Consider the following 21,136-nt stretch of genomic DNA (forward strand, 5'->3'; position numbering starts at 1 on the left):
TTTGAGAGTTATTATATTATTCAACTGTGAAGGACTCATGTAGTGGGAGTAGGGAGGTTAAACCGTAGTTAGAAGTGTAGAAACAGTGCCCAGGCAGGACACTTGTCTGTGGGAGACAGTTTCCTTTTTTGGTTTTGGTACCGGGGATCGAACTCAGGACCTCATGATTGCCAGGCAGGCGCTTGTGTCACTGAGCTAAATCCCCAGCCCCGAGAGTAAATGAGACTTAATTGTTAGGAGACTAAATTGTTAGTGTTACAGTTTTATGGCACCTTGTTGGACATACAAGTTCTCTATTTTCTGAATCTTTTAGTGCCAACATTTTCTGGGTTTTTTTTTTCTGTTTTCTTTTTTTTTGGTACCAGGGATCAAACTCATGACCACGCACTTAGAAGGGCAGGCAGGCACTTATGCCACTGAGCTTAATCCCTGGCTCCTACAAGATTTTTAAATTTAGAAATGATTCAGTCCTTTGGGAATATTGTCTTAAATTCAAGTTTGTTTTCAAATTTGAGTATTCTGGTAAATGAATTACTATGTTAAATGAGAATACAAAGATTGTATGGTTAGAAGTATGTATTCTATTTGTATTCATAGAGGTTATTGAAAATTTTTCTCTGTAATGAATCTTTGTAATACTCTAGAAAATTTTATTGTTCTGACCTCCATCAGAAGGGAAAACATTGAGATCTTTAGAAAGGAAAAAAAAATGCCTTTCAGTTATTTGACAATTTATTTATTAAAGGCAAAGACTTCTTTGTTTTTGGTATTTGAGTTTGCCTCTTTTGGCATGCTGAGATGAATCATAGATTCTCCAACATGCAGGTATAGGTATAGTGACCAGTGTAGTAAAATATGAACCATCGTATTACTCTACAGAGTCTCATAGCCCAGGCAAATTTCCCCTTCCATTGAGATTTTTATGATAATCATATTTAACTTGTCACATTTGGGTTCATATTCAAAGTTCTTAAGTAGGAAAGTTTTAGACAAAGCATTTATATTTCCTACATGGTTCATTTATTTAATAAATGTATGGTCCTCAAGGACCATAATAGGTCATAGAGATACAATTAAATTCAGAAGAAATATACACACACACCTGAAAAATGTTTCAAAGGGAATTGTGTTAAGGAGAAAGTATTTAAAGCACCTGTTTACCTGTAATAGCTGAAGGATAGTTACTCAATATTTTCCTTTTATGTGACTATTGAAACAAAATGTATATAGTATACTATAAAAATACAAAGAATTACTGAGATGTTTTTCATTTCCTCTTGCACTGCGTGCAGATGGGTCTGAATTCCATGCTGACAGCATGCCTCATTCTGGATGAGCGATGCTTTAATGGACTGATACCCACCTTGGAGAGAGGAGCTCTAGGTTGTCGGATTTCAGTTTCAAGTCACAGCTTGTAATTCTCGGGGAGCATTTTCCTTCTGTCTCCAATTCTTAGGAAATCATGCTCCTTTCTTTGTGTCACCATTGTTAGTTATACTTTAACAAACAGGGCTGTCGATGGGTATGGGAGTCAGTGTTCCCATCATAAGCTCAGTCCCTCCCTACAGCTGGTGAATAAAGAGGATTTGAGCAAAGGAATTATGTAATTATTGCTGTTAGGGAACTTGACATATGTAATTTTAAAATAGGATATTTAATTCTAACTCATTTTTTTGTGATGAGAAAATATAAAATATCACTATTAGTCATTTTAATGGTAAATTCTTTATTAGTAATCTGTATTTTAATTGGTAAGTTATGATAAAAGAAGTTTAATCCAAATTATTGGCTGTGGGATAATATTAGGGATTCATCCTAAGGCCTGTCTGCTGAGCTATATCTCTAAACCTTTTCTAATTTTTTATTTTTGTAACAGATTCTCACTAAGTCACTGAGTTGCTCAGGATCAACTTGAATTTATAATCCTCTGCTTCAGTCCCTAGAGTGCAGGGATTATAAGTGTGCACCATCATACCCAGCTCACACTTTTTTGATTGGTTAAATTCCCTTATGTTCAGCTTGAAAATTATAAGAGATTATAAAATGAAAGCCTTTAAAATAAATTTTATAAGAATGAGGCTTCTTAGGTAGAATTTATTAAAAAATAACTTTAAAAATCTTATGATGAATTTGATAAAATGATTAAACAAATTTATTTTGACTATTTTAAATAATCAGAGATTGTACTGTATTCTTGTATATGAGAGAAATTAAATATCTCTTAGATAACTCACTTTAAAGAAGGTGAATTTTCATTGTGGAAGGTGTTTATTCAGGGGATAAGGAAAGGGATGGCACTTCAGCGCATTCATAGACACAGGATTTCAAAGCATGAAGCAATTGGGTGTGGGTCCAGCATAGTGTGTACAGGTGGGACAGAGCTCAGAAGTGGGTAGGAAAGGGCATTTGATGGTGGAATCATTGTCTTAGACAGTTTTGTGTTGCCATAACAGAATACCCACTCAATAAGGAAGAGGTTTTTTTGGCCTTGGTTTTGGAGGTTCAGATTCCGAGCTGAAGTGGCAGCGTCCGCTGGGGCCTTGTGCTGCATCCTAACGTGGCAGATGTCCTTACCACTGGTGGGAGCTTGTTTGAGAGCAGTGAGCATAGTGTCTGGAAGAAGCCAAACACAAAGTGAGATGTTCTAGCATTCTAACAGCTAGTGCAGTCCCATCAGGCCTAATCGTCCTCATTAGTAACATCTGAGCTTTGTTCACCAGTAATCTAATTACCTCCCAGTAGGTTAAGAGATTTCACCACCTCTCACCATTGCCAGCTGGGGACCAAGCTTCTAAGTGTGAACCCCTGAGGACACACACCATACCCATGCTATGGCCATCATAAAGATCCTACAGTTATGCTTGGAACGTTTAAGCTTTATTTTATGTAGGAGGAGAAAAATGATCAGGAAGAAACCTGAGAAATGTGAGCAGTGATGTTGCAGTTGAGTAAAGCAAACAGTGGAGCGGGGCAGGCTTGGTGTGAGTCTGAGGGTGCAGAGGTGAGTGTAGATTGCACACTGGTCACTGTCCCCTCCACGCCCTTAGCCACCCCCATTTCCCCTGCTCCTTCCACCCAGAAGGTAGGAGATTAAGGACAGGGCCTCCTTCTGTCAAAGCCTTCTTTAAATGTGTGTTCCTAATGTTTCTGTGTTTCAGTGAGTTTTAGTGGAAACCTGTGTGGCAAGTCCACTGTTAATCACCAAAGGACAGGATATATGTCCCAAAGTCAGAATTCTTGATTCAAATCAGTGTCATTTTTCACTGCATGCCGAAGCTTTTAATATCAATTATTACATTCTCTACAGCTTGATTTTGCTTTATGGTCAAATTAGCTATAATCTTATAGTGTTAAGAATGGTTTTAAAAGGTTGCATCTTATTAGTACACTGGAGTTTTTATGTTACATTTTAAAATTGTTTTGGTTTTGTCTATCAGAATTTAATAAAGTAGAAATCTAAATAGGGCTGGTAAAAGCATAACTGTGTACCATGAACCAACACTGTAACCAGACACAAATGGCCTACATGAACTTTAAACCACATCTCTTCTTCGGTTGCTTAGGGAAGTTGTGGGGGCCAAAGTACCACTAAGAGAAACAGTATGCATCCTGTTCTCTGTCCCAGCCTTGTAAGTTGCCCAGCCAAAATTGGTTAGGTGACCCTCCATCTCTTCTTCGGTTGCTTAGCGAAGTTGTGGGGGCCAAAGCACCACTAAGAGAAACAGTATGCATCCTGTTCTCTGTCCCAGCCTTGTAAGTTGCCCAGCCAAAATTAGTTAGGTGACCCTCCGTAATACTAGGAATCACAAGGGTTTGAAATCAGGACGTAGGTGTTGCTTCAAGACAGCAGTCTCTCAGCAAAGTTGTGAAAGATAAGTACTTTCAGGAGCCCCTCTCACTGTGTGGACTCTTTTTTTTTTTTTTTTTTTTTTTTAAATGAAGCTAGTAGAAAGTAAACCCTTTTCTCATTGGTTGACCCTTAAGGTTCCTATCATCCCACATTTTGAAACTGATGTGATGTGATGGGCTTTTTACTATATTCATGTGTTCCAGCCTTAATTGAGATTTCAGTATGGGCCAAAGTAGGTTAATATTTTGAAAACATGTACTCAGTATCAGTCATAACAAAATAATACACTTGATCAGTGCTGAATTTTCTGAATATGGTATTTAAATCAAATATGCTTTATCCTTAATAATTAATTTGATAACTTCACTATTTCAAAGGACAAGATTATGGTAATTTTAAAAAATTGAATGTTTTGCTTGAATGAATGAAAATAAATCTGTTTTTCCCACACAGATTTGAGTTCTGTGAACCTGCATTTGTGGTTGGTAATTGTCTCCAAATAGCATCTGACAGTCATCAGTATGATCGAATTTATTGTGGAGCTGGGGTCCAGAAAGACCATGAAAACTACATGAAAATATTACTGAAAGTTGGAGGCATACTGGTTATGCCTATAGAGGATCAGGTGACTTCTGCTGTCATTTTACTTAATATATCATAAGAAACAAACTTGATTAATTTAAGATTGGGCAGTGTTATTCAATGAAAGTGAAAGATGTGTTTTAATCTTGTTGGGTGGCGGGGTCTTGCTATTTAGTTATGGACTGACCTTGATCTCACCATTAGGCTGACCTCAAACCTGCAGCAGCCTTCATGCCTTGGCCTAGTGTTGGGATCATAAGCATTTGTTACTATGGCCAGAGATTTTAGTTTAAAACTAGACAGACTCCAGATTGTTTAAGTAAAACATCCCACAGAACAGCCTGACAGTTTGATAAAGGAGACATGGCTTTCACTCGCTTGCTGTGTGAGACACTGAGTGGACTTCTCCCTGTTGGTCACATTTCCTCACCTGACAGGTGTTGGGTTGACTGTGATGAGCCCTGCCAGCAACTCAGTGTTCACTGCCTCTCGGTTCCTTGAACACTTGGTTTGAACAGCTTAACTTTATTAGTGAAACAAGTACATTTTTAAATCTTCATTTAAAACCACACTGATTTGGGCTACTTTTCAGCCATTTATGAACGTTATTAAATTTATCTTTTCTTGCCTTGGTTTGAAATTATTAGGTATAATAAATGTGTGAAACAACTTATTTGAAAAGGTGAGACTTTCAAATACAAATTACCTGAATATTTATAAAGTACCTTTCAAAGAAATATGATCTTTAATATTCACATTAACCTAAGTCTGAGTTGTTTAAAATACCTTGCTGTACAACAGTAGAGCTCGAGCATCTAAGATGGCTATGATTTCGTGTGATAATTGTGGAATTTTTGTATTATTTAAAATGTTATGAAATACTTAAACTATTATTTTTATATATTTTGTTGAATATTTATGGTATACAAATATATAAATCTCATATGATAGTGGGATTTTTAAAAAAAATATGAGTTGAATACCCAAAGTTGAGCAAGCTGTTTTTTTGTAAGGACTACTGATGAATAGTTGCTGAGTTTTATAATAATCCTAGTCTCTTGGTGACTGTTGGTTTGTGAGATACCAGGTTGGAGTTAGAATCAGAGTGTTAATTCATTACTATTGTTACCATAATGAAAGAGCGTGAAGTCTGTTGGTATAGTAGTCAAAGTATGGTGCTAATGTAATGCTTTAATCAAATGACTGAGTCTCTGAAACATGCAGCTTAGAATGCAGTGATTGTATGTAATATGTAGAAGCCGTTAGACCTCAAATCTAACATGAAGGCTCACTTGGCTATATTTTTTCTATTCCATTTACATTGAAATATCCATGCTAAGCAACAAATATTTCTTGTTTTATCTACATTAATTTATAATAAATAAATGGAAGTAATGTAGTTGTAGTGAAATATAAGTTATTACATTGTTCTCATTGGCAGTTAAAATAGAATCCTGGCTTTAAGACACTCACATCAGGGTTAAACTTTTCTCTTTCCTGTCTCTAAATAGTTAACACAGATTATGCGAACTGGACAGAACACTTGGGAAAGTAAAAATATCCTTGCTGTTTCATTTGCTCCACTTGTGCAGCCAAGTAAGAATGACAATGGCAAGCCAGATTCTGTCGGACTCCGTAAGTAGGTCTTTGAGCTTTGTTACTGAATTGTTACTTCCAGTGTAGACGCCTATGCTAGGTATTTAGTAAACTCTGTATAATTATGAGAAGTTCCATATGCAGGAATATAGTCAGGGCATTTACTCACCATTTTAAAAAATAAAGCTCTTGCCTGGTACAGGATACTGCTAGTTGTCATAGCGGGAACATGGGGAAAAGGGGCAAGAAACACAAAAATGAATTTATCACTAGCGTAGTCAATAAGGAAGGTTTTTGTGTTGAGGCAGCACCTAAATTAGACAGAAATGATACAAAGGAAGTCACTATGCCAAGATTTTGCATACAGAAAGTGAATACAAAAGGCTGAAGGCTAAAACAGCATCATTGTCTTCCAGATGGCAAACGGTGAGTGTGTGAGGAGTTCCTTGGCTAGGTTGCAGAGGACGGCTCCACATCAGGATGGCATTTGGAGCTGTGCGACACCGAGGGCCAGAGGAGACTGAGCTTTTAGATCAGACCTGTGATAAAGCAGGAAAGCACAGTGAAAATTAGGGGAGCAAGGCATTAGAAGGTGAAGAAAGAGAAGTTCTACAGGGGCTAACTAGATCTTGAGAGAAAGAGGAAAAAATATTAAGTGGTTTGACGTATAACATGTTTTTATTGACTACAAAGTAAAATTCTTTATGCGTGTCTTGATTTACTTTTATTTCATAGGAATCTGGCTTTATAATGAGAATTAATTTGAAGTATTCATTTTTTTATCTTTTGAGCTGTGACTTTGGGACCTTTTGAGATTTGAAAAATTATACAAAGTAATACAAGTTTTGGCCTAGTGTCTGGGAGTTAATAATAGCTTAGTAAAAAGAGATGCTAGGATTTGGGGAAGGTTGTTGAATTGTGCCTGCTTTTCCATATGTAAGTTCTTATCAATGGAGGGAGGGAGGGAGGGACTAGAGACCAGATAGCTAGAGATTGAAATGCAGTTTTATTACCAAGCAAAGTCCATGGGAGGGGAAAAAAAAGGCTTAGATCTACATACCTTCGGAAGGGTAATGTTGGGGACTGAACCCCGGAGTCTCTGGCTTTTGCTAGGCAGGCTGTCCGTCAGTCTTCTACCCTAGACCTGGCATGCATTCTTAAACTTGAGAAACTTACCCCCCAGGTGGTACTACCCAGCCTCCCAGTGTCCTGGTACACTATTTAAATGCACAGGTGAGCAAAGTCCAGGTAGTACTTGAGTTCTGGGAGAATACCAGAGCTACGTGTGGCTGACCGGAAGGAGTGAGGTAGTGGTCCCTGCAGGTGCAGGAGGGTCAGTGTGTGCCACTGGTTTGCTCAGAGTGGCTGTGGCTTGGAGGGTTCTTGGGCCCTGGAGAGTGTGTTATGACCATGCTTGTCCTGTGAGAGCCCCTGTCAACCCTTTTAAAACTTTATAAAATAAATTCTGACACTGCCTTCTTACTTTGATCTCATTTAAGAGGAGATTTAAGTACTCAGTGCTAAAAAAGTTTGAACCTTTCATAATTAGAATGTTCCCAGCCATCTTTTAAAAATATGCTTCTTGCTAATACTTGTTTATTTGACTACTTTTGAAAATACTTCGGTCAAAATATATCTAAAAAATACACATAAAACAGGAAACTAAAAATAAATGATTAAACAAAATTGTCAGAAAGGGGACTCGTTCTATTAGAAATGTGATTTATTGGGCTGGAACATTAAATTTAAACTTCCTTCCAGTCCAGTCAAAAGAGAGGTTAGGTGCTGGGTGTGCTGGCCTACATAAAAGTCCTCTCCAGAGCCAGGATCAAGTGCCCACCAGGGGTACCTGTGTTTATTATGATTGTTTCTGTGAAGTTTGCTTTTAGAACACCATATACAGTTATCTGTATGTGTAATATATGTGGCGATAGGCTATACTGTACTCTAGTTACTGCATACCATCTTAAAGCTAAGATAAATAGCAAAGTAAAACTTTCTGTTTTCAAACATTAGACTTATAGTTTAAGGTACTCTTGTTTAATTTATTGTAACTGAATGGAAAATAATAAAGAGAAATAGTAAAAAAAAATTCTCCTGACACAATTTAACAGTGACCTAAACGTCCATCATTTCAAGTGTGTATAAACACATATCTAGACTGCACAGTGAATTTTTCTGCTATTTGTTCCACTTTGTAACAGATGCTATTAAAAGCTTTAAAATTTTATCAAGAATCATTTTCTTTTTTATCTGACAGTTTTCCTAGTTTAGTTTCTGCTAAGAGTCTTAGTTGTAAATGTGATTTTACAATGGTGTCATTTGTGAATGGCATGGGTGATGTGCTTCCAAGCAGCAATTTCTGTCACCCTCATTTTAAGGATGTAAATGCAAATACACGTATGTAGGTGATAAGACTCATTGATTTGGTTGCACACTTATAAAATGTGAATGTAAAATAGAAATAAATTCAGCATGATAGCATAAAATGGGGTATGGAAAGCCAAATTTTAAAAAAAAGAATAATCTAGAATGAGTTGTAAAGAAGACAGGTGTCGATGAAGTAGGATTAACCAAGAGAGAGAACTTAAAGCTAAGTGTCAGGTCTATGCAGGTTCATTTTACTTTTGATTCTGTATTATGTTTCTATAGCTAAAAGAAAAAAGTTATCAGTTGTCAATAGCAATTTTTTAAAAAATGGATTAGGAATTTTGAGTTTCTAAAAACTGAAATCTTCTTATAGCAACATTCACAGAATAAAAAAATTCTGAAAATAGATATTTACCAAATTTGATAGGATGCATAGAAAATAAGAGCAAATTTCCTTTTCTGTTAAAATAAGTCACAGCAGCTTTCTGTTTAGAAGACATCCTGTTAATTATGGGAGTTAAAATAGAAAAGAATGCTAGTACCAAAAGAACCCCAAGAAAACCATGTTAATCCTGTGCCTAATGTATCTTAAAGCAGTGAAGTTGTTTATATTAAACAGCTTACTAAAATGAATTTATAATTTTTCCTGATTCACTAATTTTTATTAAAGTCATATTTTTTATTTTTAAACTATAAACATATTTTTATTCGTGCTTACTAATTTTACAAAACACTGGATTTCAAGAGTGGTATTTTTATATATGCCATGTGACAGATTTTGATTGTACATCCCCCAGTGACCTTTTCTTACATTCTTTGCCTTGCTTCCCTTCCTCTTGTCAAATAAGTCTCCCTTTCTGTGAGTCATCTTTCTTTTTGTAGTATTGTGTATGTCTATAAAATTCTAGAAATATGTTATTTAAAAGTTTCCATAAATTGTGGAACCCTGGGCTGTAAAGAAGTTGGTTCTCTAATAGGTTAAGTCAAAAAATCAGTTTTGTGTAGTTTAACTTAAATGAAATACTGTTTTTAGTCATTAATAAATAAAATGAAACCTCTGATCCCTAGGTTACTTTAAAACTTATGCAGAGCCTCCCTTTGCAGACTGTCCAATCTGATAGCTTGTGTTACTGGAGGTACAAGCTGATCTAGTCCCCGTACCAGTCTTTTTTACTAATAAAGTTAATAAAAAGCCACCCAATGAGACCACTGGTGCATCCAGCCACTCAGCATTAAGACATATGTTAGAGATAACATATTACCTGTACTTCTGGAATCAAAAGCTTTGACATGTTGTTCACACACCATGATTGGTATATCTTCATGCTGGGCATCTCTGATTTGAATTTGAACGTTCCTTCCAACTTGAACCATCAGTGATACATGCATGGCTGTCCCATTGAGCAGGATGTACCACTTCTCAGGGGATCTTTGATTACAGTAATGCAAAGAAAGGCATTGATTTAGCAGACTTGTGTCACCGTAGTACAGTTCTGTAATTAAAATGGTGTAGTCCTTACTTTGCCAGCACGTATACCAAAATGGGATTTAAAAAATGTGACACAGTGAATTTGTAACATCGCAGTTGTAAATGGAAGTTACATATGGTACTTGAAATATTTCCTTGTTAAAATTTAGATAATTATCGAACTCTTTACAAATACACATTTTAGCTCAGTGAAGTAAATAATTTATTATTGTATTAATTTTAATTGGTATGAATGGTATTAATATTTAAATTTGGACAGTAAAATTATTCACATTCAAGTAGTTAACTAGATTGAGTCCATTTATACATGTTTATTAATCTTTATTAGTAAAAAGACTGACGGAAGTGATTAGATGGGACAGTCATCCTGTACCAACTGGTGGTTCCAACTGGTGGGAAGGTGTTAAGTTTAAAACAAACTTTATATAACTACTAGGACTAATATTGTCTGTTGTATTAAATCTTTATTTCAGAGCTAGAAAACAGTAGAAATGGGAGTATTAAAGAATAGGAAATATATGAATTGATAGATCTATTATCTAAATGTTTTTGTGTCATTCAAAAGCATGTTTAAATGAAGCTAATGTCAGTATTGTTTTAGGATTTTCTGAATGTTTGTCAGTACAGCCAAGATTGAGTCTTTTTCCATACTGGGTCTTGTTGGTTTTTAGTTTAAGTTCAGCTATTGGTCTGGTGTTTTAGGATTGAAAGTTTTATCCCTAGAAAAGCAAGCATTGTTGGCAGTGGAAAAATATAATTAAGTTCTGGAGGGGAATGCCACTAATGGAAGAACACTTCGCCTGATAAAAGGACTAATACAGAGATCCTTTATTAGGTCTGTTCTCCTCCACTCCGATTGTGGAACTCTCAGGCCTAGGCATCTCCCCTGTCTGCACTCCGCTCAGTCCCTGGTCCCAGCTTGCTCCAGGGAGCTTCTCAGGTGTGGTTGTGAAAATGCCCTCCCCTCTGCAGTCAGTGCCTTCTGTTCAAATTCGCCTTGGTCACTTACCATCCCAAGGAATGATGGAACCACTTAGTATTCGTTACCCAAGCTTTTAGGTATAAAACATTGAACGTGGTCACTAATGTGATACTGTAGTTATAAAAAAGACTAAATGTCATCTACATGAGCCTTCATTCAGTCCTTGAATCGTGTAAACTCCTTTGCTTGTTAGGCTTTTGCTCTCCTTCAAACCCTGTTTTATTTAGATACAAAAATGTAACTTCCTCAAGGGACACCTTTGTGACTAGCCTGTCAAAGATAACCGTATGACTTGTATTTTATTTTCTTCATATATCTGTTTAAATTTTTTATTTTTGTTTGCCTCTTCCCTTCCAAACATACAATCTCCATGAATACAGGAACTTTAGTAGTCTAAATCACCGCTGTATGAGTTCTTAAATGACCTACAGTTTAACAGATGCCTCTGAGCGAACCTTGCTCAGTGGAGCTGAGAGAGAACTCCTGTCCTGGACTCGGGTTTGGGCAGCATCCCAGGGCGAGTGCCCCTTCCCGTGTAACTTAATCAGAGTGAATTAGAACAAATGTGCTTAGTGGAAGTGCTAACTCAGGATGACTCAGCACTTTGTTAATTATTCCTGCCAGTCTTTTCTAAAGACCCAGTGAGAGATACCTGTGCTGGAGTACACCTCCATGGAAATGCAAAGGCTTGATCTATGTGTGTGCCTTTTGCTTTTCCTGTCACGCCAGCACCATTTTTCTGCCTGTGCCACATTTTACTGGCACTGAGCTGTCCTGAGTATGTTTCCATTATTTTTAATAGACATTGCTGCTTTCCTTTCCCCATTGGGTGTGCTTACAATTCTTTGTTCATTGTACATTGCAATCTGTCTGTTAGATCTTTCCACGGTGTAATTTGGCAAGCCAGCCAGGAGTCAAACATGAATCTTCTGATAGTAACCATTTTGAAAAACAGGCAGAACAGGCAGAATTTTGCATATTTTAATGCCTAAGGGATGATGTCTCCACGTCTTTATTGATTTAAACACTTTTCTGTGTTTAAATTAATCAGTGGCAGAAGTAAGATTTGAACTCAGATTCTTTTATGTTTGAGTTTCTTTTACATGCACAGCAGTTAGAGAAAAGTCTTGACCAGTAGAAAAAGTCATTTCTAGCTGAATGAGCCTAGTACAGTGCTTTGAAATTAATGCTATTTCAGGTTTCAGTACAGGGTTGGAAAAAAGAAGAGGTTTTATAGTGGACCAATACATTGGTGCTAAGGTTTTTAAGTTAGGCTTAAAATGTCTATGCTAAAGTTAAGTGAAAAACCCCATGTACTGTTGCAAGTGTGTCTGGGAGGGGCTGGCATAGCCTGACCATTGGGGTTGGTGAGAAAGACAGGGAGCAGCCTGTGGTGAGGCCGGGCAGGGTGATAGAGACTGATTCTCAGTCTAAGGGCAGAGGTGGACCACATGCTGGTAAGTGAAGGAGGCACAATTTTAGATGTTACAACAAAGAGGACCAGAGGTGAAGAAATAAAAGTACCTGAAGATTTTAACCCTGCTTAAATGAACATGGTTATATTTTATTTTGGTTTGTTTTTGGATATTTGTAAAGTATCCCTGGTAATAGTTTTATTTTCACAGGGTTGGAAAGTAGAAAAACCGGTTTCAGATGGGATGTAAAAGATTTATTTCTCTGTGTGTAATGTGTATTGAACAGGCAACAAGAAAGAGTATGACCGCCAGGGTTTACTGTTGTAGGTTCATCCAAACTAATGTATTTGATGTAAGTAAACATCGCTACCTTAAAACACTGTGGTGATTCTTCAGGCTGTCAGAGTGTTGGCTCATGGCATGACTTTGTGGTACCTCGCCATGGGTTAGGTCTACTGTTTTGTAAAAATAAAGAAGAGCTCTGGGTGTGTGTGATGACTTCAGCAGACGGAGGCAGCTGTCTAAATGCTGCTGTGTAGTTTTCATTTTAATAGGTTTTGCTTTTCATATGACTTAAATACCAAACAGTATAAAAGGATCTGTAGGATAAAGTTGCTTTCCTCCACGTGTCCCTTAATCACTCGATTCTCATTCACCGTTCTAAATTTGTGCCCTTCCAGGGAATCTATGCACTTATGTGTCCTCCCCCGTACACCTTACATCTATGTTTGTTCTCTGAGGTACCTGGGCAGTCCTCAGCATGTGAGAAATACCCCCAAAGTCAGTTTGTATAGTTTTGTATTTACAGAAATGTACTAAGAATAGACGTGTTTTGTTCTGTGAACCGTATATGATGTTTTCTTTCTGTTTCTTTGTAGCCCCCTGTGCTGTCAGGAATCTGCAGGACTTGGCTCGTATTTACATTCGACGCACACTTAGAAATTTCATCAATGACGAGATGCAGGCCAAGGGGATTCCTCAAAGGGCTCCACCCAAGAGGAAAAGGAAGAGAGTTAAGCAGAGGATTAACACTTATGTGTTTGTAGGTAACCAGCTCATTCCTCAGCCTCTAGATAGTGAGGAGGATGAGAAAATGGAAGAAGATAACAAAGAAGAGGAAGAGAAAGATCACAGTGAAGCCATGAAGCCGGAGGAGCCACCTCAAAATTTACTGAGAGAAAAAATCATGAAGCTACCCCTCCCTGAATCTTTAAAAGCTTACTTGACATATTTTAGAGACAAATAAATCAAGAAAAAAACCGCCTACTGATAATCCTTTAGTCTTGAAAATGTAGCATTTATTAGGAGTCAAAAGAGAGAATTATTTCTTTGATCAGAGTGAATTATAGTGGGAAAAATGTATAACTTGTCAGTAACAAAAACATTGTATTCATTGATTTAAAAGATTCTATCTCTTTTATAAAATCTATTTTTCTTTAAATCTTGAAAAAATGCTGTTTTAACTCAGTGATTTCAAAGTGGAATGCAACCATAGTCAAGACTTTGTGTACTATAAATCTTTTTCTGATTCCTTACAGTTTTGTAGTGGTGAGGGTTAGAGTTAATTTTCTATAAGGTTTAAATAATTGTTAAGCATATGTAATCTGATTTGAATTGCAGTTCTTGGTGGTTCCTGTATGAAAACTGTCTTCTCTACTAAAGAAATCAGATGCTTTGTAGACCTATTTCCACTTTCATTGCAATCAGTCTTGCTGAATTGCTGTAGATATATTCCGGGCAATATATGAGTGCAATAATAATACAAGATATTGAATAATTTAGCTTTAAAAACAAAGTTAATGAACTGTTACAGCTCTGCAACTTTTGCTTTTGAATCTGTTGCCAAAAGACACGGGGAAAATACTTGCTTCTCTTATAGAGATTTAAAGAGCACAGCAAGTGAAGTAGAAAGTCTGTACCTAATACAGCTCTTAATTTGTATGGACCTTTTACATTTTCAGTATTTAAAAATAATGAGGCTATTTTAATTCTTTAGGGTTTTTTTTTCCTGTAATTCACTGTAGTTTAAAAACAATTAATTGTCCTGTCTGACTGATAGTGTAGAATGTATAAAGGAATGAGCACAAGTGACCACCACTTTCTTGGGATCTCCAACTAGCCGGCCAGAGCATATGTGGTCAGCTGATGCACTTTAGCTCATGAGATTTATAGTTTATCAGAATATTTATATTTGACAAAGTAGGACTGAGCTTGCCTACATTTGCTTCGGATCTTTCTAAGAAATAGTCACAGAAATTGTGTCTAGATGCCTTTGTGTTTAAAAAAAATCAGGTTCAGAATTATCATGTAGTCTTTGGGACTTATGCCACGTTCATTTCACTGCTTCATGTTTTTCTATTTCTTTGCTAAAATCATAATGGTTCTCATTTATTGCTTTATGTTATATACTTAAATTACATAGCTCATCAGTGATAAAACAGCTAGTAGGTGTCGTCGTAAGGTTTTTTTCCTAGTAAGACCTGAAAAGTCATTCCTTGTTAAAAAGCATACAGTGTAATGTGTTTTTACTTAGACCCTATTTCCCATTTTAAAGGGAAAAATTTGGAACTGTCATCATCCACCAGCATCACTGTCACAGTAGTTGTTCAGATATGATCAAGGAAACTCAGTCACTGTGAGGGAAAGTTATCTTTTTCAGACTCAGTGTTTCCAAGCCTCAGCTCCAGGAGTCGGTGCATCTCAAACAGTTGTTTGAAATAGTTAAACATGAAATTGCCCCAGCTAATTGAGCATATTTATTGGTGTGAAAGCTAATTTCATGGGAAGGTGTTTGTCTTATATTGATGAGGCAGTGGTGGTATGGGAATAGTAAACTATTATCATTAAGAAATGCTCCATCTCATCTATGTAAGAAAGAATAAAATTAGTTTCGTACTTTCGTCATTTGCTAGAAATGTTGATTTTGAAGCATCCATTTCAGAAGTATAATTTTGAATTCTGGTGCCCATGTTTTTTGTCTAGAAAATCTGGGAAGAATTTTCATCTTATTTGCCCTCATCTGCATTTTTTTGTTGGAGCTAGTGTTCAGAGACGTAAAAATACGTACTTTTCAATAATGGTTTTACTATTTAGGTGAGTTTTTGTTAAGGATCTGTTTCAAGATTGACATTTTCATGTTGTCTTGCATTCTGAACTTGGGAAAGTGTACAGTAGATTTTCATGACCATTGCATATTTTTTTCGTCATTGAAGTGTATCTTCTGTGTTTCCAAATGCACTTATTTTACAGGTGTGACTTTATCAGTGACTTTAAATAAAGAGGTAGAATTAAAAATTCAAGTGAAGGCTTTTTCTATTAATGCAGATATATTGGACTAAGACTATCTTGGATTTTACTTTTTAAAGAATTTGGGTTTACTTGTATGGAAAATTGTGCTCTGGATATAGTAAAGAAATGGAAAATAAAGATGTAATAAAAGTAAGTGATGGGGGATATCATTGCTGAGTGTTATAGACACACAAGACATGAGATATCTAATTTAGGCCTTTATTGTGCAGACAAGAAAGTAGTCCTCAAGCGGTGTCTTGTTTTACCTGAGTCACACAGCTTGTTGAAGGCAGTGCCTAAAGTAGCATCTAGTGTCAGATCAATCCCAGAGTCTGTCAGCAGCATCATAGCTACCAAGAAGGTAATTGGAATCTATATGGCCTATTGGTTGACATATTTAGCTCTGATATTGGTAAAGAAAAATGTTAGTAATGTAGCATACATAGAAGTTAAAATACCAAAAATGTGTTGAAGTCTGTCTGTTTGAAATGGAAGTGAAGGAAAGCCTGTTGAATCATTGGAAGACTTGGAAGAGTATTTAAAATAAACAATCACACACTGAAGCAGCATTCTCCCCTGACCGGCGTTGTGTTTTTCTTGCTGTTAAGTTTAGACGTTCTCAGTGCTCCATGAATGTGTGTTAGATTGTGGAGTGCAGTTGTGTGTGGGCACCTTACTTCTGACCACTGGCACCTCTGGAGAGTGTGGAGTACTTAAGGACAATTTTTAGCTGACATGGTGGTACATGCCGATAATCCCAGCTCTCTGGCAGACTAAGGCAGGAGGATCTCAAGTTGAAACCCAATCTGGATAACCCAGGACTTAAACATTCTCAAAAGATACAAAAGGCCTGAGGATGTACCTCAGGGAAACTCCTTTGGATTCAGTCTGCAGTAGCAACAAAACAGTAATAGCAATAATACAATAATGAAATCTCCACACTGTAGATACAAAGGGTGTTTATCAAATGTATTTGAAGTATGAGGAATGGTGATTTAATACAGATGTAGGCACGTATGTACCTCCTGGTAGGTTCACTTTCCTGATCCCATTTAATTACTCCCCTCGTGGGTAACCATTTATTGTGACCTATCTTTTTGCTATCAGCACTTGGGGTGGGGGAGTACGGGGGCTTGAACTCAGGACCTCACACTTGCCAGACAGACAAATCCCCAGCCCAAGCTATTATCATTTTTGAAATTACTTTTTTAAAAAAAATCGTTGAGTGATTAATGTCAGCATTTTAATGTATTCACCTAATTCATTAATCCTGTCCTAAGAGAGACAGAGCGCTTGACAGCACTCATCATGTCAAAATTATGTGACTGTATCATGCTTTAATTCTAGTGTTTTTAGCCACACGGCGATAATTAACCGATGCTTAATTAGATGCACTCCAGTTTATACTTGTGTTTTGCTCATTGTTCATTCCTCAGATCATTCCAATTTCCTTTTGCCTACAGTGCATCCTTTTGAATTTCTTTTAGAAGACGACTAGGTTGCTAACTCCTTGAGTTTTGTCTGCGTAAAAATTTTTATTTTTCTTCTTTAAAAAATGTCCACTGGCTATACAGTTTTAGAGTGACACTATTTTCTCTAAAGGAGGTAGAATTCCTGCGAAACTTTCTGACATCCATTGTAGCTGTTAGGTAGGCTAACAGCCATTACTTTGAAGCTCATCTCTTAGCTTGCCTGTAAAGATTGTCTGGCCATTGTTAATTCTTTGGACTTTCATATAATGGGTCTGGGTGTGAATTGCTTTTCATTTTCCCTCCCTGATACTTGTAGCTGTGTGAGTTGGTCTCTCTGTTTTGGACATCCTTTGCCACTTTAGTTTTTTTTTCTTTTTTAATAAATGCTGTCTCAACTTTTTCTCAGCATTGAATTTTAGATAATCTTTTAAATTGATCTGATCACTGATTTTCTTTAAAGTTGCATTAAATATGCTATTGAAGTCTTATACTGAGTTTTACTCTGTTCTGTTTTCGTTTCTACTTGGCCTTTTTCAGTTGCCGGATCTCAGACAGGAGGTGTGGCTTCTCTCTTGATGTTTCTTTTGACTGGCATTTGTAACTGTTTTGTGTGTTTTGCTGGTGTTTATAACTTTCCTTGTATTTTGTGGGAGTTTTACTAGCTGCTTGACTTGTTGCCCAGCATGACCTCTTTAAATCCTTATTGTAAGGTGCTCTGGACTAGAGAGGTCAAGTGGTTTGAAAACCCATTTGAAGGCCTCTTTGGAGATTGCACAGCTGCGGAGAGAGATGGTATTCCCTGCCACCCCAGGGAGGTTTTGAAATAGTCTCTTTCTCTCTTTCTCCTTTTTTTTTTCTTTCTTTCTCTCTCTCTCTCTCTCTCTCTCTCTCTCTCTCTCTCTCTCTCTCTCTCTCTCTCTCTCTCTCTCTCTCTCTCCTTCCTTCCTTCCTCCCTTCCTTCCTTCCATGTGCTCTGGGGTGAACAGAGTGGTAGACGGTTGCATGAATGGGGATTATTTCTAGTTTTTTCTTAGGACACAGCTGTGGCTTTACACAGCCATTTCAGGTTAAGGATCCCCACTTGGGAAAAGGCCTCTTCTTTGCCCTGTACTTGCTGCTGTAAGCCTCTGAAGTTCATTTCTCTCAGTAAAACCAGGCTGAACCAGCCAAAGTATTAACCTCAAGAGCATAATAATTCTAAGTAGAATTGGAAAAAAAAAACATGCTTTTTTTTTTGGATTATTGGTATACTTCAGCAATAAAAGCCATGAACAGTGGCAGGCATACTTGTTTAATTATTTGTCTGAATCTTTCTGTATTTTAATCTTTTTAATACCATGCATATGAGTAACATTTTTGCCAAAAGAGGGCAGTATTCACCTACAGCACGATACAAAGTGACCAAAAAGTCGCTGCAAAAAAGGATGAATTTATTTTTTCCTCCTAAAATTGACAAAATTTGACAAATTTCCTACTCACTAGATTGGTCTCTCAATGTGATCATCTAAGATTAACTACCACATTTCATTTTTCTGTTTTATATCTTTGAAAGAATTTGAAAACTTCAACATTTAAAAATATTTTTAAGCATCGGTTTACAGAATGATTAAAAACTGGGTGTTTTAACTGCAAGGTGTATTTTGGCGGAACCTGCTGTTCTCACACTTTCCCTGAGGGGGCTGCTTACTCGGGGAGCCATGGCCAGCAGCCTGCAGGTGCACCACACACTCCAGCCAGCGCCTGCCCTGCTGAGGGTCTCACGTCTGTCCCATCAGTTATTTCCTGACGAAGCAAGTATGTGAGCAAGGGATTTTAAACGTTAAATATTAAGGGAAATCAAAAGTAGCTGGATTGAATCTTACATGAGTGAAACATTTGGTTTCAGGAGAAGTAGTCTATAGCAAGAAATGAAACCATGTCCTTCACAGAGTGGCTTAGAAGAAGGAGTATGTGTGTCTGGATGAGCTAATTAGAACTGTGTGCCCTTTAGGATTTGGTAATGTTACCAAAATAAAAGAGAAAAGCTATTCTGCAAGGGTCCAATAAATAATCAATTTGCCCTTCAAAAGGACAGCTTGGGACTGAGAGACTGGGGCTTACATAAAACGTGCAATGGAAGCAACTTTGGAAAAGTTTTTATTTGCATTCTGTTGCCGAAAGAGGCTTTTGCACTCAAGGTCTTCTGGTGGTGTCTGTCCCTGGGAATCCAGTGCCTCCTACAGCTGAGGCCCTCGTCCCTGGAGGGTGATCTTCCTCCTCCTGGATTGGCCGGGGTGCCTTTTCCCTGAGACCGGCTTCCAGCCTTTGCTCCCAAGCCTGGCTCGGGCCAGCCCCTGCCATCCGCACCACACAGCTTCTGTGGCTGCAGTTGCTGCTGTCCAGTCCATGGCCTTGCTTGCGCAGCCTCCGCTGGAACTGTGAAGCCCAGATTGCTCTTTTGGACCACCTGTTTCCTCCTGGCCAGCCGGCGCTGGCCGCTGCTGCCCTACCCCAGCCGGTGCCTCTGCTTTAAGAGCACCATTTGCTGCATGCACTTGATGCTGGACCACGTTCCTCAAGTACCACGGCAGACCACAGTCCTGTAAGTGCACGCAGATTCCCTCAACCCTCATCCAGCCACCCCCATCCAGCAATACCTGCTTGTTTTTCATCTGGGGACTGAGGCTTCCCATTGCGCTCCCTGCTTGTCTGCTTGGAAGAGGTTTTCACTTTACAGCTTCATGGTTCTGTAGTGTTAAACTGAAAAATATGAGCTGTGGTGAGGTGACATAAATATACTTGTTCTGAATGCAGTTCTTGCCAACACTTCCAGAAGGTACCATTCAGAATCTTCACCTTTGCTCTTCCTTGGTAATTTTCTTGCATTAAGCTCAGTATTTTTTCCCATCCTTTTTTTCCAAATCTTTGGGACTCCTAATTGGGTCATGCTGTGACTATTCCACTTGGAAAGAATGAGACTAATTTCAGAACATGGTTCTGATTGATTATGTGCTGGCTTGTTCCTCCAAGGAGCGTGGTGTCTTCACTCTGAGCACTTGGGACTCTGTCAAAATAGGCTGGCAGGAAAGCTCAGTACTGAAAAGTCTTGCCGAGCAGCTAGATTAATTGGCATCTAGGAGGTATTATGGCCTGGTACAGTAAACCAGAATTTAGAAATCAGACGCACCTGAGTTCAAATTCTACCTCATTGTTTTTAATATGGGGATGAAATTATAGAATTAAACTGCAAATATCCATATAAATAAGCTGATACTTAAGTTAAACAGCATCTATCAAATGACCAGAGAATTAGAATTTAATATCTTAAATATTTTATCCTGATTTGTAAACATCATGCCATAAGAGGAGGAAAAGGAATAATGCCAAAAGATTATCCAGATTCAAGACTTTCCTGATCCATGATAAAGGTTTTACAGAGTGTGTGTGCACCATTAGAGGAATACAGAGCTGCTTTCAGTGTTGCCAAGTTATTCTTGGGCAGAGGAAATGACCTGCTATCTTTGGAATTTGGAGATGTTAATGTTTTAAGATCATCTTCACATAGATTTTTCAATCCTAATTATGAATTTAAGAGGTAGCTTGGTGATGAAAACTTCAAGTGCATAGAAAATGACAGAAAGTGCATAGAAAATCTATAGATTTTTCATTGTTGCAGAGCATTTTTTAAATTTTATATGTATGGAAATATCAATCTTACTGTAAAACCAAAAGGACAGAGGATTGGACCTGGTGCCATTGTGTTCAGCTGTGCAGGACAGCTCTAGAAGTACCTTCCAATGCAGACCCATCCACTTGTCATCTTGTAGTGACAGTTTTCTAGTGGATAGCAGAAAAGCTTTAGAGAAAGGGCAGCTTGTCTAATCAAGTGCCACGAAGTTAAATGCCACCAGGGTCCATTTTGTCCTAAATTTTGCTTCCCAGGTGTTTAAAGAAGAGAGTCACGTCTAATAGAAGTAGTGTACACATCCAACAGTAATGAGCAGAACTGAAAAGACACTGCCCGCATAAGGGCTGGGTGCTTGGGCTGTGAGCCAGCTGCGTCCCTCTGAATAAGGTGCCACCATACGCCACATGTGTGTCGCCTTGGACTAC

At 37.7% G+C, this 21,136-nt stretch overlaps 1 protein-coding gene across 4 annotated transcripts in view; it reads left to right on the plus strand.

Annotated features, from left to right (window-relative positions):
- Pcmtd1 (protein-L-isoaspartate (D-aspartate) O-methyltransferase domain containing 1) overlaps positions 1 to 16,141 on the plus strand; it is a 77,274-nt gene extending 61,133 nt beyond the window's left edge. For all 4 annotated transcript variants that reach the window (XM_013148485.2, XM_013148487.2, XM_063258512.1 and 1 more), the window contains 3 exons: positions 4,304 to 4,475; positions 5,944 to 6,067; positions 13,163 to 16,141. In XM_013148485.2, coding sequence (XP_013003939.1) covers positions 4,304 to 4,475; positions 5,944 to 6,067; positions 13,163 to 13,530 — 664 coding nt within the window. In that variant the 3' untranslated portion in view covers positions 13,531 to 16,141. The remainder of the gene's footprint in view (positions 1 to 4,303; positions 4,476 to 5,943; positions 6,068 to 13,162) is intronic.
- The last annotated feature ends 4,995 nt before the right edge of the window (positions 16,142 to 21,136 follow it).

Source organism: Cavia porcellus, unplaced genomic scaffold (genome assembly GCF_034190915.1).
Source record: "Cavia porcellus strain 051 isolate PalLab524CR breed Dunkin Hartley unplaced genomic scaffold, mCavPor4.1 scaffold_11, whole genome shotgun sequence".
Classification (NCBI taxonomy): domain Eukaryota; kingdom Metazoa; phylum Chordata; class Mammalia; order Rodentia; family Caviidae; genus Cavia; species Cavia porcellus.